At 43.3% G+C, this 16,950-nt stretch overlaps 1 protein-coding gene across 3 annotated transcripts in view; it reads left to right on the top strand.

The window, feature by feature from the left end:
• The first annotated feature begins 7,040 nt into the window (after positions 1-7,040).
• Positions 7,041-16,950, top strand: part of tnrc18 (trinucleotide repeat containing 18) — a 45,861-nt gene continuing 35,951 nt past the window's right edge. For all 3 annotated transcript variants that reach the window (XR_014800108.1, XR_014800109.1, XM_084926550.1), the window contains exons 1-2: positions 7,041-7,189; positions 8,915-9,264. Coding sequence is in view for 1 of the 3 variants with exons in the window: in XM_084926550.1 (XP_084782676.1) it covers positions 9,051-9,264 (214 nt within the window). In the remaining 2 variants the exon portion in view is untranslated. The remainder of the gene's footprint in view (positions 7,190-8,914; positions 9,265-16,950) is intronic.

Genomic DNA, 16,950 nt, shown 5'->3' on the forward strand with positions numbered 1-16,950 from the left:
TTATGATGTGAGTGACAAGAGGTTAAATCTCTCCATAAAGGAAAAAAAAAGATTGACTTTCAGGCAGTTGCGTTGTTTAGACAGCAGGTGGCGACAGAGGCTGATTTATCACAAACTAAGGCGTGACTCTCCTGCCTGTTCTCACGTTGTCGTTTTTCTCTGCACAAATGCACGGTTGACCAGGTGCTTTGAGTCACTGCATGTGCAAGGTATACATATACATACATACATATATATATATATATATATATATATATATATATATATATATATGCAATACTGTGCAAAAGCTTTATGCAGGTGAGGTAAAAATGCTGTAAACAAAGAATGCTTTCAAAAATGGAAGTATTAGTCATTTATTTTCATCAATCAACAAAATGCAATGAATGAACAAAAGACAAATTTAACTCAAATCAATATTTAGTGTGACCACCTTTTGCCTTCAAAACAACATCAATTCTTCTTGGTACACTTTCACACAGTTTTTGAGTGAACTCAGCTGGTAGGTTGTTCCAAACATCTTCTGTGGTTGTCATGTAATCCCAGACACACTCGATGATGTTGACATCAGGGCTCTGTGGGGGCCATACCATCACTTCCAGTACTTCTTGATCTTCTTTACGCTGGTTCTCAGTGACTTTGGCTGTATGTTTGGGGCTGTTGTCCTGCTGCAGAATACATTTGGGGCCAATAAACAATAATTTATATTTATGAAAGCATTCTTTGTTTACAGCATTTTTTGACACCTGCGTAAAACTTTTGCACGCTACTGTATATATATTAGAACCCAAAGGGTTTGGGGAGAAACTGTGAGACGGCAGTTAAAAGATGCCATTGAAGCTGAGGTTTCATGCCAGCTTTCCTAGAATGGTGGGAAAATAAGATCCCGTGCTGATACAGGCCCATTTCCTGTGCACTTCTAAAAGCGGATCTTCCACATTTGTATATCAGAGAGATGAAAGAGGATAAGATGGATAGACCAGCCCCACCCTCATGTTCAATGCATCATATCCTGTTTCTGTGTGTGCGTGTGTGTGTGTGTGTGAGAGAGAGAGAGGGACAGCACAGATCTAGTGCGGCCCAAAGTCATGCTGCTCCCATTAATCAGGCTGCCCTAGATTCATGCTGTATCCTGAGCTGAATGCAGGCCTGTTAGAGAGGACATGCAGGTCCGTGCATATGCATAAAGACGTGTGCACTTGCCCTGATAGAAATTCATATATGCATGCTTCTAGAAAGGCTACGCACACACACACGCCGAAGATCGAGTGTGTTTGGTATTGAAAATGTATTCCATCTCACTGCAGCTCCCGCCCCAGCGCACCCCTGTGATTCTGCTGAGACTGCTTCCCTCTGATATCCTTTTACTGCCACGCCAGCAAAACACGCACTGCCAGAGAAACAGCGCTTAGTGTGTGTTTGTAGTCTACTACACTTTATTTTCCCGGTCTTTGTCAGGGTTGTGTGTGTGTGTTGTCTGTGGACTGCAGGTGTTTGTGAATGAAGCACTCCCAGATCAAAAGTGTCTGTGAGAAACGACACAGTGGGGTGGGGGTGGGGGCGGGGTGTGTGTGTGTGTGTGTGTGGGGGGGGGGGGGGGGGGGGGGCGTTTGTCATTTTAAAAAAAAGAGGCTTAGTGTGTCCTTCCTTTTTTCTTCTTCTTTCTTTTTCTACTACAGGCGTGAGGCTCTGGAGCAAGCAAATCCACTGGTCAGGGACCTCTTTCACCTGCAGTTTTCACCTCTCTCCAACAGGTGGGGCTGCTGCACTACATGAGTCTTCTTCGACCTGTGAACTGGGTGAAAGGCAAACACGAGAAAGAGAGGGCTACAACTGCTGACAGGAGGAGGCCAGAGGAGAATAATCAACTCAAATACATTAGATCCTCCATTTGCAGGGCTTGGGGTGATTTCAATGCTACAGTGGATGACATGCTCACAGGGTTAATACATCTCTGCATCCCCCCCCCACCAATCCCTCAAAGGACATTACAGTATTTTGTCTGATTGACTGACAGCAGCTTTAAAGTGATGTTTTGTGTCTGTTTCACACACTCTGCAGTGCAGACCATCCCTCTGTTCTACAGTAACCGAATAAAGATGCATGATCGGTAGCAGCGTTCGCAGCAGCAGGAGCAGGAGCAGCAAGCCTTCAGAGGACTCAGTGACCCTGACACATCACCACTGAGCATTTACTCAGCAGGATATATGAGTCTGTTGCATCACTGTTTCCTTACATTTGTGGCAAGCCTGTGGATGTGTTGTTGTTGTTTTTTTCATTTCTAGAGAAAAGAAAAAATTTCTCAGAGATCTGACCACACAAGTCAGGAAGAGGAACAAGCACCAAAAATATACAACCCTGCAAGCTGCAAGCTTGCTCGCGCACTGTACAGAGCACAGCTGACAGACACAACCACTGCCTCCTCATTTGCCATCCCCCACGTTGGTTTAAAGCAGGAGGGGCAGATGGAAATTTCTGTGCTGTGACCGCTCTGTGCATGTCTTTGTCATGGTGCTATTTCCAGGAGCGAAAAGAAAGAACTTTAAAGATTAAGACAAGAAAGCAACACCACAAGCTTTTGGCCATCTCAGTTATGGTAGACTGACTTATTTAGCACCTTCACATCTGATTACAAGCTCAGACTATAAGTCAGACAGGGTTTGGTAGAAGACTGTCGCCTGTTTTCTTTCTTTATAAAAAATCCAAATAACGCTGGCTGTTTGGTGCCCTATTAGTCACCTGATGTATGCTTAAGCTGACTAATTTGCCTGCTGGCTCATGTCATGGTGTACACCCTGACATGACATTTACCTACAACTAAGGACAATCAAAAGCAAATTTGTCCCTCATTGCATACAGCAGACCGACAACCAAATGTGCTGTATCCCATAGCATATCTGGGTCACATCATCAGGAATGATCGCTGTGGTCGCCCAGGCAAATAAACCAGAATGCAAACTGCACAATGTGCACAGACGATGTCAAAACAGTACCTTTCACAAGCTACTGTACTCCAATGCATGCAGCACATTTGTAAAGGAAAAACAAACACACACATAGAAAAAAAAAGGCTTCAGGTGGCACATGATAATACATTCAGGATTTTGCTCAAGCTTCCAACTTACACAAGCTCAAGCCAAATGTTTGCAGCTAGTAATGTTCCCACCTTTCACGCTGTGAGTGTAAAAATGGAGTTATGCTGATCTCAACTAAGCGTGCTCTAAGTGACGCAAAATATTCCTCATCTTTCTGGGAGCACTGGAACAAATGCCAATGCTTGTTTTGATATTTACTGCTTCCTTTTTTTCTTTCTGTATTGAGATGTGTTGGATGTAAAAGTATCTCCTTGCACCATCTCATGTACTTCTTCCAGCTGGTGTGTTGTATGTGTGTGTTGTTTTTGCTGTGTGCATTTGGCTATTTCCTAAACCTGAACACACCGCCCCCCCAAAAAGGAAAGAAAAAAGCAAAGAGAGACAAACCAGAAATCCCTTTACACATTCTGGAAATTGGTGGACCTACTTTTTCCTCTGTCTTGTGCACACATGTCTTCTGATGTGAAGTAAGTGGCCAGCTGTGTGTTCTCAAGTGGCCCAATCAAATCAAAAACAAAACAAAAACCCTTCAAGGCTCTGTCTGATGATTGGCAGTCACCCCATGAGAGCTCTGGGTCTGTATGGGCCTACAGCTCTGAAGTGGAGGGGGGTTGGTCTGTGTTTGTGTGTGTGGTGTCAGTCATCTAAGCCTCAGTGGCATTTTTATTGCATGCGTGTGTGCGTTGCTTGTGCGTGTACATTTGTTTCGCTCCAGCAGGAAACATGACACTGCTATTAGGTTTCTTCATTAACATATTTCTGCATGTATCTTGCTGCAGTGCAGTAGCACCAGCTTCAGTAACAATACAGAGCTTGTGTCGAGCATGAGATGCAGTTTGATGAATGATTTAGCCCTCTGGGCATGCAGGCTCACTGCTCTGTGTGTGAGGGAGGGGTGTTAGTATTTGTTTGGACTTATTGTTTTGTTTTATGGAATACAGTAGAAAATATACTTAACTGAGAATACAACCATGCCTCATGGTTTTATTAGCCCATTACTGTGTGTTTTTATGGTTATGCAGGAGGACATCCTTCTGTATTTATGTAGGGCTATGCGTCTCCTCTCCACAGAGGTGTGAACCCCTAGCTGAATGAATCAATGCCGCCTCCTCACTCTGTCCCCCGTGGGTTAATGCAGCCACAGGCCTTGGAGAAAATCAGATAGTCTGTCCAGCAAATCAAATCATTTACCTGATCCTTCAGCTGATAGGACAGAATTAACCCAAGCCTTAGAAAAGATAGTATTTGGACAGCCACACAGCTAGAGGTTGATGTGAGATAGGGCGCTGAGGGGGGAAGATAAGGGGCGAACAACAAGAAGAAAAACACTGGCAGCCTGGATGAGAGTCAAGGATAACAAATGTCCCCCCTCTATAATATCTGCTGGGTGGAATAAAAAAAAACACAACAACAACAACACAAAAAACCAGCGTTAGTAAGATAAAAAAAAATGACTGTGGTATTATATTGACTCAGCAGCGTTTTTAGGTCATAAATCATGGTTTTCAGTACTTTTTCCACAGCAGCTCCAAAAGCCTGGAACATACAGTTGGATCATCCTCAAAGAACACAGTTGGTGTATATGCTATAAAAAACAAAAAAACACAATCTACCAAATGGTCCCATCTGTTCCTATCCATGTGACAAGCCTAACCTAGAAATAAACAGATATGTCTCTGAACCTGGACACATTGTTCTACACATTAGCTGCTTGTCGTGCTGTAGGTGGAGAGTGCAATGAGGAATGCTGAATTAGCCTTTATTGGGTTATTTGGCTGAACTGGAGGGTTTCATTACATAGAAATTCAGTGTGATGTTTGTATAAAAATAAGTCACCTTATTATTATCATTTTATTACAGTGAATAAACACACATTATGGATGTGGATTAAACCCGTGTGTAAAAAACTAAAAAAACAAACAAACAAACAAAAGGCGTAAAATGCTGCAAGTAATAAGCTGTGCTCTTGATTATGCGCTGGAATCATGACTAAGCCGTTTGGTAAATTTGCTACGAATCGTCCATACCCACCTAAAAGTGGGGATAAGTCCCACGGAAGCCACGGTGTTATTGACAAGACAAACCCAACACAGTGAAGGTGAACCCTGCCTCTCGCTCGCAGGTTGAAAAGAGGGCAACAACAGGACACTAATTAGAAAGCATTGTCTGAATTCCCAGTCGGGAGCGATTTTGAGAACAAAGGGCCGACTCGGTCCCCTCGGACAGTCCGGGACATGACTCTGATCACCGCCTGGTAATTCCCTCCCCGAGTCCCGTCAGGGATGGCAGGCGCATCGTAGCAGCGAGGTCAGCGGGGTGAGATCCGCCGCTGAGCAGCCTAGTGTTTTTGCTCAGCTCGCTAGCGGTGTGGTGGTCCGATTGGACAAAAACAAAGAAGCCACCGAGCCGTGACCACCGGGAAAGTCGGGCACCGAGTGTCCCCACGAGCGGGTACATAACGTCCACGTCTGCTGTTCAGATGAGCCCTCGCTGCTCTCCTTCTTCTCCTTTGGCGATTCGGTCTGTTGAAGCGCTCGCTGTGCCCCTACACCGAAGGGTCGCCTTGAAACCGGCGCACTAAGGAGGGAGGGGCTGGAGGAATGGAGGGAGGAGGAAGGAGGGGGCACGGGCAGTTTGAAACCGCCTCTAATTTTTTTAATCAACATTTTTGCAACTGTGTAAAGCGGGGCGGTGTACTTCAAAGGAAACTTATGGATAATAAAAATCCGCGAGGGTCCGACAGTGCTGTCCGCACGGAAGAACAGGGGGGTCAGATCGGGGATGAGGAAGGGGGGGCGTGTGTGTGTCTGTGCGTGGGGAGGGACTTTACACCAAAGGTCGACCCCCCCCCCCCCCCCCCCCACTCCCCCTTTATGAGTCTTAACACAATGGTACTAAATTAGTACGCCACTTTTTCTCCCCCTTTTAATGCAAATGCGTGTGTCCCTCCTCCTGTTCAGTCTGTAGAGATTATGCACAAGCGGACACCCCCAGCCTTGTTTTCACCTACAGCCCGGTGAATTCGAGTCGCAGCCCTTACGATGCCGACAATGACAAGTCCTCAGTGGGTCTTCAGGAGGTCTCTGACCAGTGAAATAGTGCTGTAGATCACAGCGCCCAGTCGATTGTAGACCAGAGATATGGCCAATCGTGGCCCAACGATGCGGTCTTAAACAATGCTTTTGATGGCTCCCATGTCTTCAGTTGCCAGGCCTAAACCATAAACTAGTCTGTGTTTCTGGCTTGTGACACGTTTCCCATTTCCACTCATGTCTTTTCACGAAACCATATACCTGATCTACTGTTTCTAAAGCCCTAGCCCAAATGAAATGAATTAATTGCTATCGCGAGTTCTTATGCTCGAATTCTCGGTTTTGCTCTCCTTTGTAGCAAATAGTGAAGAGTGGATTTTTTTCTGTGACTTAATTGGGCTTATTCGCTGCTTCCTGGTGAGAAAAAAGTAAACTTGAGTACCACACTACCTAAAAAAACACAAACAAAAAACTTTACAACGCCTCCAAACGCCTGGGATACTTTCCACTCCTCAATCTCCAGTGATTTTTTTTTTTAGCGTCTATTATAATCAGCGTGGAAACTGGTGGGTGGGTGAGTAAGTGGGGGGCATCGCTTTGACCCCCTTCCTCTCTCTCTCTTTCTCGAGCACACATGGTGGGGAAAAAAAGAGAAAACCCACTGCTTGTTTTGATCACTCGGTCTTGATGGAAGAGGGGACCTTGAAACTGCTCAACCTTTCCTCGCTCCATAATTGGTTTTATAGTGCTGGCGAGAGGCCACGGTGTGTGTTTTTTTAATACACTCGGGAGCTTTGATCGACATTCCTTACAGCCAATCAGAGAGGAGCAGTGTGCAAAGTCCTGAGTTGGGTGGTGGTAAAGGAGGTGGGTGGGGCTTACAAAACAATGCTGTGTTTCATTGCTAGACGCGTCACGGGCTTTCTCTCTCCCCCTGAGTTATTCCCCAGTTTACCTTCGGACGAGCCTGTAATGGACTACTCCAGTTCTCCCAGCAACCTGGACGGATTTTAAGAAGCGCTGGCATTTTTAAGCCCCCTTCAAGACATTTTACCCTTTCAAGTAAGCGCTGGGCATGTTTTCCCCCGTCTTCTCTACGTACCATGGCCCTTTCTTAATAAAATAGTCGTATTTTTGTTGTTTTAAAAGCTATTTTGGTCCGCGAGTGCGATTTGAAAAGGGCGCGGAGGTTAGTGCACACGACGTGTTGTTAATTTTTTTATCGGGATGTCGTCGGTGTGAAAAAGCAACTTTCGAGACGTTTCTTCCGACAGAGTTTTGCGTGGCTTTTAGTGGAACCGTGAAAAAGTTTGAAACGTGGCTGAAATGCCGAGCCTCCTGCGCTGCCGTGCCGCATGGGTCACACCGAGAGGGGGAAAAGCTTTCGGTCTAGCTTATCTTCTAATTTAACTGTCCTGGACTCTTTTTATTAATAAGGAAAAAATACAGGTACTTTCTCTTTGGCTCCCGTGTTTCTCTAAAGTGGTAAAAGGGCGTTATTGTAATTTCTAAGCGAGCCCTTCTTTTCAGAGCCCGCCCGCTTGGATATCACGAGTCATTGCTGTGATGTGTTTGTTTGCAGCCTTTGAAGGTGAACTCGGCTTTAGCCTTTTTCTTTTTAAGAAAAAAATCATGACTAATAATGTAAGCCGTGTTTAATTTGGGGGGCAATCTGTAAATAAATAAAAATAGGATATTGAAGCTACAAGCTACCGTGTTTATACCGTCTTGGATGCCGTTTGTAAAAGTCGCATTTGCTTGTTATTTTCCCCTAAACTTTTGTTCTGTATCTCTTTGGAATTTAAACATAACACAGATATCTGCGAGGTTTTAATAAAGAGCTGCTCTAAATTCATTTGAATCGATCTTATTTATCTCTTCTTTTCTTGTCCAGAATCAAGGCGCATACTTTGCTGGCTATCCGTCGGTTTGTAGTCTGTGCTGTAAAACCCACTATTATGTGTTTAAACGAGTTCAAACTTGCAGCAAAGCGTCGATAAAGTGGATATCATTCTAGGTTTTTACACAGTGTTTGCGGCTTGGGTTCAGATTTCGCTCCTTGGGAAGCGCCAACGTCCAGTTGCGAAGTAACCCGGACTAAATCTGCATGTGCAGGCAACAAAACACCGCTCACCCCGCTGATAAATGATGCAGGCTTTTGCGAGCTTATTTATTTTTAACCCGTTTGAAATTTATATTTGATGCGCCTCTAGTATTTACTGTGTATTGGTTTACATTGCGACTCGGCCTGAGCCTAGATTGCAAGGTTTACGGATTAGGGGGGCTGTTAATCAAGAGAAGAAAAAGGTGGGATAGGTTTCTAAAATCCGACGGGTTCTGAGTTTCCAGAGCGGGATCGCGAGATGCTTTCACAGTCGGGGGAAGAGCAGCAACCGCTGGCCGCTCCTCCTGCTCGTTTCCCTGGGAAGCGGAGCGGCTGCCTGCTCGCTGTGCAGCGTGGGTGTAATATCGCTCAGATGTCACATCATAATATTGTAGAGAAGTTAAAATCGTATTAAAATCTTCATTTAGAGTACGACGGCAGTGCCTCACACGGTCTCATCGGCGATTAGCTGCTATTCGAGGTTTAGTTTTTGAAGTGCTTTTCCAAACTGCGTCATTGCACATATGGGCCGCCTGTTCGCTGGAAAGAAGAGAAATCCTAAAACTACCAGTTCCCAACAGTTTGCTCCGACATTGCAGTCTGCTGTAGATTACATGCCAAGCTCTTATTTTATTCTTTTTGTTTTTGTTTTCATTTATTTTAATTTTTCATGTATTTTATAGGTCAGAAGGATGGCTGAAAAGGAGCCCGAATCGCCTGGAAAATTAAAGACATTATTATAGCCAGAACTGGCTTTTTCGGAATAGAGGGCCTATCCGAACGGACTATTTCCTTTCACAACTTTCCCCGCTGTGGATAATGGATGGCAGAGATTTTGGTCCTCCCCGATCCGTTCACGTACCACCTTCGTTGTTGGCGGGGCTCGCGATGGACTCTCACTCCATCCGGCTCGGAGCAGCTGCTGCAGCCGGGAGGATCCCTCCCTCCTCCGGTCACTTGCTGGGGAGTCAGCCGCAGCCTCTACACTCCGGAAAATTCTTGCCATCGGCCATTAACCTACATCCACACCACAGTAAGTGAGCCACGCTTCATTGCTCAGCTTGATTCTGTAATATGAGTGTCCCTCCACCCAAAAACAACAACAAGAAGATTAAATATTAACTTGAAATAAAAACTGCGCACGGTTTGTGGCTATCCGTGGCAGCCTGCGCGGTCACCGCCTGGATGTGCGGTGTGATGTGGGCAAAGACAGGCGGCTGTTATAAGGCTGTGACAAGTTTCAGATGTAACAGATCGTGTTCAGAATCCTCGGCCCCTGCAATGTGCAGCGCATTAGCGGAAAATTACTTGGCAGTTTCCGACACACATTTCTTCGGATTGAAAGGACAAACAGGGCTGCGGTGTAGATGTTCATGCAGCAGCTTGCAGGTCAGGGTGCAGCGGTCTAGGATTGCATGCGGACCATTACACTGTCATTGCTGCTCCAGGGCCGATGCAGTGTGTTTATCTGTGTTTGACACGGCGGGGGTAGTAAAGTTTTCATCTTAAAGGTATTACAGACCCGTGCTCGACCCGTTTCTGAGCAATAGCTGGAGTGGTTGTGTATTTGGAGTAAAAGTCACTCAGCTGGAGCATTTGGCAAATGGCTGATGTTTTTTTTTCTTTCTTTTTTTCATGAATTTGTAGCAGTTCTGTTAAACAGCCCTTGTTCTGCTGCAATTACACTGGAGAATCTGTGTAATGGAGAGAGACTGTGTGTATTGGAAGCAAACTGTTGGGGTATTACACAACCATTCTCCTACAAGTGAACGCCCATGTGTTTGTTTACATCGTGTGTGTCTGTGCATTATAAGCAGAATCATATATGCAGTATATGTCATTCCCTGTTGAGCTGATGATTTTTTTCCATTTACATTCAGTGCCTGCACAGTAATGTCTTGTGCTTTTTATTGGCATACAGAGCCTTGAAATAACAAGAAAAGGAGATAACATTGCATGTTTGCATATGGTTTTGTGATCGGTCACAGAGGAAGTTGGAGTCATCTATGTTCAAACCATATGTTCTGTGTATGTGTGTGGAAAGGGATGTCTGCTGTTTCTTTCGGGAAAATGGAAAGTCTGCTCTCACTGAGTTACTCTGAAGTCATGTAGCTGCGGACAGAGATACAATTACAGGTTTTCTGGTTTCTTTTAACCCCAAAGGTGATAATATTCCCTTTTAGATGTGTTCCCTCTTCCTTATCTGTGAGCGTGAGTTCATTGCAGTACTTAGGGGTCCAGTAAAGTGAGGGCAGGGGCTCCGATGAAGCGTTAATTTGACACCGTGGCAGAACCCACACATTCAACTCTCACACACAAACATGAAAAGGTGTCAGAGATGAAATCAGTGCACAGCAGGGAGTGTTGGGATGATTGATGGGTGCATTGTGGCAAAGAAATGTACTAGGGCACAGTTTATTGAACCAATTTTGCGCCTCCTGACAGTTGTGGGTATTACGACCTTAAATTTCTATCAGCATTTTTCATATATATATGTATATATATATATGTATATGTGTATGTGTGTATATATATATATATATATATATATATATATATATATATATATATATATATATATATATATATATATATATATATATATATATATATATATATATATGAGGACAATATTTTTATTACCAGCTTACAAAACTAAAGGCATAACCCACTCACAACTTGACCCCACCTCTCTTCACACTACTGGAGATGTCAATTAATATATCTTGCAGATTAATAGTAATTAAAAGGATGCGTTCCATGTGTGTTTTGGGAAAGAGTTGTATGTGCGTAGGCTGTGATGGGATTCATGTAAACTCTGTTAGTAAACTGCATTGCTTAAAGAAATAAAGACTATATGAGGATTTGGAGGAAAGTGTGCTGTTTTTTCATATGTTTTGAAACAAAGTCGCCACACTAATTAAGATCGGCCACATCACAAATCTACCAGCCAGCCTGGGAAATTCCCAACACATCTAAGAGTATTTCTAAATCATGTTTCTTTTAGTTTACTGAAAGTAGCCTGTAGTTAGCCCGTGGGAATGAGGTGGGTTATCGTGTATTGTTAAATTCTCTGGAAGTGGAGCGGTTTGTCCGCTGCTTGGCAGACTGGTGGTTTGATCCCTGACTGTAAAGCCCACGTATCAAAGTGCCCTTGAGCTGAACTTTACATACCTCGTGTATATGCTAAAGCCACACATTTTTCACTGTCATGGTGGTATTGCAAAAATATATGCTTGTTGACAAAATCAGTGTCCCACCCACCCCTATGTCCTAAATACCACGGAATATTTTCCCTTTGGAGTTAATCGACGTGTGGTTTTTACTAGTTTTTACTCTTCCCAAATACCATTCTGACTCATTCTTTCCTGGTTATGACAGTTAACTAAAACTAAGTGTGAAAAAACATTAAAGTTAAGTGAAATAAAAGCGGGAAGTAGACAAATTAAAGCAATTTTCTTTGGTTTTGGTTTTAGTTTGGTCAGATTTGTCAACACAAGGAGCCTGTGTTTGTGTCAGGCAACTGTGTGTGAAGTTTTTGCTGTGTGTTGTTTTGCTTTGAGCTTCTTAAAGAATGCCACTCATATCGTAACAGAAACTAATAATAGCTAAACTAAAACAAGACATTTCTGCTCTATAGAAACTGAAGTTAAATGAGCAAACTTTCCCAGGAAACTAAGTGAAACGCAGCTCAACTGAGAGGAAAATTGTTTAACAGTAATAACTTTAGTTAGGATGACGTGACGCCCCTGCATCTCCCCTCCCGTGGCTCAGAAAGGAGCCGAAAACTGCTTGTGTGCAGACGGGTTTGTAAAATTGACGTTTAGCCAGAGGGGTTGTGGGACGGGGTGTGGTTGTGTTGTTGTGAAGCAGAATTGACCCAGCTGCTGTCCCAGCCCAGATTGGCAGTTGAAAGGCTCCTTTTAAAACAGGATACATTTTACCCTGACCTTCCAAAACTCTGTGTGACTCATCTCCCCTGTTGCACACTCTCACAGCCTCTGCCCACCAAAGCCCACCACAGTGCGACACAGGTCATTTAGCTTTATGGCACTCCTCCATATCAAATCCCCACACATTACATTTAACCAACCCCGAATGAGATTGCAGTCCTGTGCTTGTAATAACACTATACAACCCTATTACATAATAATTACCCAGTAATTGTGAATGTTCATAATGTTCCTCTTTAATTGCAATAAACCGCATGAATCCAGTTCTCAAGGACCCGCTGTGCAGTCAGAGGAGCCAGGGTCGCCCTGCTACCGTTTCTGTTTACACATGTTTCAAGGAATTCAAAGCTTTTTTTTTTCTTTCTTTTTTTTTTTTTTTTTTGCACAGTTGTTTTTGGCTGAGCTCTTGATAGCAGGGTTGACTGTTTATAGCTGCCAGTGCAGCCTTATTTCCCAGGAGTCTGCCTTATTAGTTTTTGTTTAGTTCAGTTTTAATAGGGTTTCCACCTGACTTAATAGAGTAGAGTGTCCTCCCTTATTTTAACAATTCTGGGCTGCCAAATGTGGAAGGCAGCTTAACACTTAGTTTGCAATGCGTTGTGAAACTGCAAATAGTTTGACATTTGTGCTGCTGGTGCAGCAAAAAGGGCATCTGTAAAGACATCATTTTCCATCAGCAAATCCTTTCTATGCAGCAGCTCCTCTATCAGCCCGCTATTCACCCAGGCTGTATCTAAACAAGATCAGGTTCAGTCACTGTTTATAGATGTAAAATGGCTGTAAAAGGTCCGCAGTCTGCTGGAGGTCTGCCGGTGCCTCCATCACATGATTGAAGCCATCTGTCCTCTCCTTCTACGTCCCTCACTTTTGTGCCCAAGTGCTGCAGAGGTAGGACCTGCTGAAATGTAACTGCACTGAGGAGACAAGCACATCAATACCTTTTATTTCTGCAAACTGTAAAAAGGTTGGAGTGGATGTCATAGGAGAGGTTTAAAGGTAATTTCACTTTGCTTTTAACTAATTACCATCTTACACGTTTGAGATATATTTAGCACACTTGAAAGAATGAACTTGTATCACCAGTAAAACTAAAACTTCCTTTATCTGCTGTAGTTTTGTCTTTATTTCACTAGACGGCAAATCCAGCTTGTTACCTAAGTTATGTGCCCAAGCCTTCCACTTTTGGCCTTGTGGGTAACCTGTGTGTTAGATGGGGCCAACGGGCTTTTGTTGTGGGCACTCTCAGGTGTGTGAGAGAGAAAGAAGTAACATTGCTGACACGTAGCCACAGCTCATGTTAAGTACGTGCCAAGAAATGGTAGAATACGGCATACTGTATCACTTGATCTTTATTGTTGTCGTTCAGTGTTGTTTTTATTGCAACTTGTATGCACTCTACATGGAGCTCGGTGCTAGTTTTACTTGCCAGAGTCACTTCTTCATGACTTTTGTGCTGTTGCTTATGAAATCATCAAGGCTAAACAGAAGTTCACTCATTTGCAGAAGTAGAACTTGCAGAACTTGTAGAAGAAGAAACTGCAAGGGGAAATGACATACAGGGAAGAAAAGGCAAATGAGACAGTTAATGATTACATGGACACATTATTAAGATTAAAGGGGGATAATGCACAGAGACAGAGAGACTATTATGCAATGAATAAAAATGTAATTAGTGGTTTTTGCCTTATTTGGTGTACTCATGCCTGCTGTGTTGTGCTTATTTATTTCTGGGACTGATCGGGTTAAATTAATGCAACGCAATGTGTCCAGAAAGACCAAACCTTGAGTTTAACAGTTCGTACAGTCTCTCCTCTTTACTCTTCACTCTGCACAGCAAAGGTTAATTACCAGCTACCGGTAAAGACGCTGTGCTTAGCAGCAGAGGTTTCTGTCCACTGCAGGGCTGCAGAGGTAGACTCAGAAATCTGTTGCCCTGCAGAATTTGAAGCTGCTGTCACACCTCAAACACAAACACTGTTTACAAAATTGGCAGCTCGTTCCTGCTGCTGGCTGTGATCAACCAGCTCTCCTTTTTTTCTTGTCATTGTTCATATTCTTTCTATTGTATCACCTGTCATGCCTTTTTTGCATTCATTAAGCTTAAGGTGGATCACCTCTGCACGTGAGCAAAAACCCAGGCTGCACATTCAGTGGTGTGTATCAGGAACTCAGTTATGCAGTTAGTAGTTGAAGTGAAATGTAAACTATTTTTTCTTTCTTTCTTCTTTTTTTTAGTGTCACTTTTGGTCCCAAGTTCTTCAGTTCTTATATTCCCACCGTAGTACTCAGAGATCACATGGTGGTCTAACACATTGTGGCATCAGACTTTTTCACTGGATTTTGAGCATTTAACTTCTGTTTTCCTCCTAACAAATAGAACAAAAGTCACAGCAGCTCGTCCCCCGTCCTTTCCCACATTTTTAACAAAACCAGATGTAGGTTAATATGCTGTGTTGTGATATTTGCTAGCGAATGTCACAAATGCTTGTTTAATGAGATGAAACTGTATTGCTCATTTCGTGAGACTTGAGGTAAAACAGCATTACTTTTCACTTTTAACTGCCTTCGGTACACATATTTCAGCCTCCCCCATTCGGAGAAAGGCCATTAGCTGTTGACACAAACAGCCTGAGATGAATGGAAAAGGAGAACCAAATGAGTGGAAATCGGCATTTTATTTTCAGAGGATAAGAGCTGAGGTTTTGCTGGTTATGTGTGTATGTGAGAGTGTCTGTGTCGATGAGAGGACTGAAGTCTGGTGTATAAGAATGGGAGCATGTGATTGTGCTTAGTACAGTTAGGGCTGGGGCTTCCCCCTGAGACTCTGCAGAGAGAAGAGATTTATACTGACCACAACACATTCATACACGGTTAGATAAATGTGCTCGCCCTTCAGTTGTTCTGTCTCTTTCAGTCTCGCACACACTCACAGGGCACACGAGTGGAAGGCTAATAATTCATGCGGCTTGCAGGGGCAGGCCAGGGATGTCTTGGCTGATACCAATTTGTCTTCCGCGCCGCTTGGCTAGTGTGTCTGTTTGCACTTAAATTAATGTGGTGTGTGTGTGTGTGTGTGTGTGTGTGTGTGTGTGTGTGTGTGTGTGTATAAATATATATTCAAGACACACACACCTAAGTATGTGTGAGAAGATGTGGCTCAGACACATCCCCCTCTCAGATTAATTGAATCCTTCAGGAGAGAAAACGGGCTCCTTAAGAGAAAGCACAAGGCTCTGCTGCCCTGCTACAATAAACCTGTCAGTGGCAGAAAAAACGACACACATATACAGCACTCACACACAGCTGTCAAACATGAGAGTGATGTGTGTGTGTGTGTGTGTGTGTGCACAAGCGTGCTGTGGCATGTTGAAATACCCAAAGCATTAGCTAAGTCGTTCTCTGTGCCAGATCCCTCCCTTTAACACAAACAACAGCCTCCAGCACACAAAGGTCACACACTGTGCTGTGTCTGTCTGTTTGGCTGCGTGTTAAGTCTCTACGTGTCCCATTACATAAGCCTGATAATATTCTTCCCAAGGCACTTAGGTAAAAGCTCAAAATGTGTAACAACACGAAGGAGATGCACACAGCAATTTTGACACGTGAATAGTCAGTTCTAGCTGATTGTTAGTTATGTGGAATATGTTTTAACCAGTGGAGACGCCCATATCTGCAGCATGTTTCATGGTTTGGCTTACATATGCTATTAAAGCTGAGCTAAACCTTTTATTATTGTATTATTTAGTGTTACTAGTGGTTGTTCCTATTAAACAATCAGTATATGTACTTTTCTGTGATGTCAGTGAGAGATCTTTATGCTCATCTCAAGCACCTGCCTACCGTTTGAATCCTCTGTAAAGGGCAGCCAGTCACACACACAACTATCTTAATATGAAAGGGGCTAAACTGGCTTAATCTATAGAGGAGTTCTTAATTTAGGGGCTCAGTGTAACATAAATAAGGATCATTTTTGAAATGTGACTCATGCCAAGCCATTCTACTAGAGTGCTAAGATAAAAATATGGAGCTGGAAATCAGCCCTTGAGTTTGCAGTCATCCTTAGATTGACTTAAAGGTACTTGACTGTGCATTAAATGAGAGAGTGTTTCTAAAAATCGGGTTGTTTCCTGTCACTACATATGTGGTTTTGTGATTACACCACTTTGTAGTTTCTGACTCTCTGGTCTGCAGCTGTGAATACAGCTTTGTGGTGTTGCATGATCTTAAACACATATGTGTGTTTCTGTGCACACACTACCATCCTTGCCATTTCGTCTGCCTGTCTGTGACACATGTTGGACTCACGTTTGCCGATTTTCGAGGTGTGCGTCAAAGTAACACCTGCCATCGTCACAGGAGATTTGAGTGCAACTGCGTGGGACGGTGTGGATGTTGGTGTACTCGATTAATGTTTGCTCAAAGTTTGGTTTTGTTTTTTTGTAAATTTGAGCAACATGGATTAAAACATCAACTTTTTTTAAAAGAAATTGTTTAATCTGGGAGAGTTAATTATCCTGTGTGTGTGGTTTCAATTGAGATGGCTCAGTCCCACTGGTCTCCCTCTGGTGTTGTGCATACTGGTGACCTTTCACAACTTTGTAATGTCCTTTAACTACTTCCTACTACTGCTATATATACACACTATGTACAACTATATATCCCAAATCTTCATTTTATTCAGCAGGTTTCTGCTTGTTTTAATAGCTTCATATTGTTCCCAACCTTTTCTTAACCCATGAGTGCTAAAATCTAAATTCTTATTATTC

This window comes from Perissodus microlepis, chromosome 4 (genome assembly GCF_051167445.1).
Source record: "Perissodus microlepis isolate ML-2025 ecotype Zambia chromosome 4, ASM5116744v1, whole genome shotgun sequence".
NCBI classification, from domain to species: Eukaryota; Metazoa; Chordata; class Actinopteri; order Cichliformes; family Cichlidae; genus Perissodus; species Perissodus microlepis.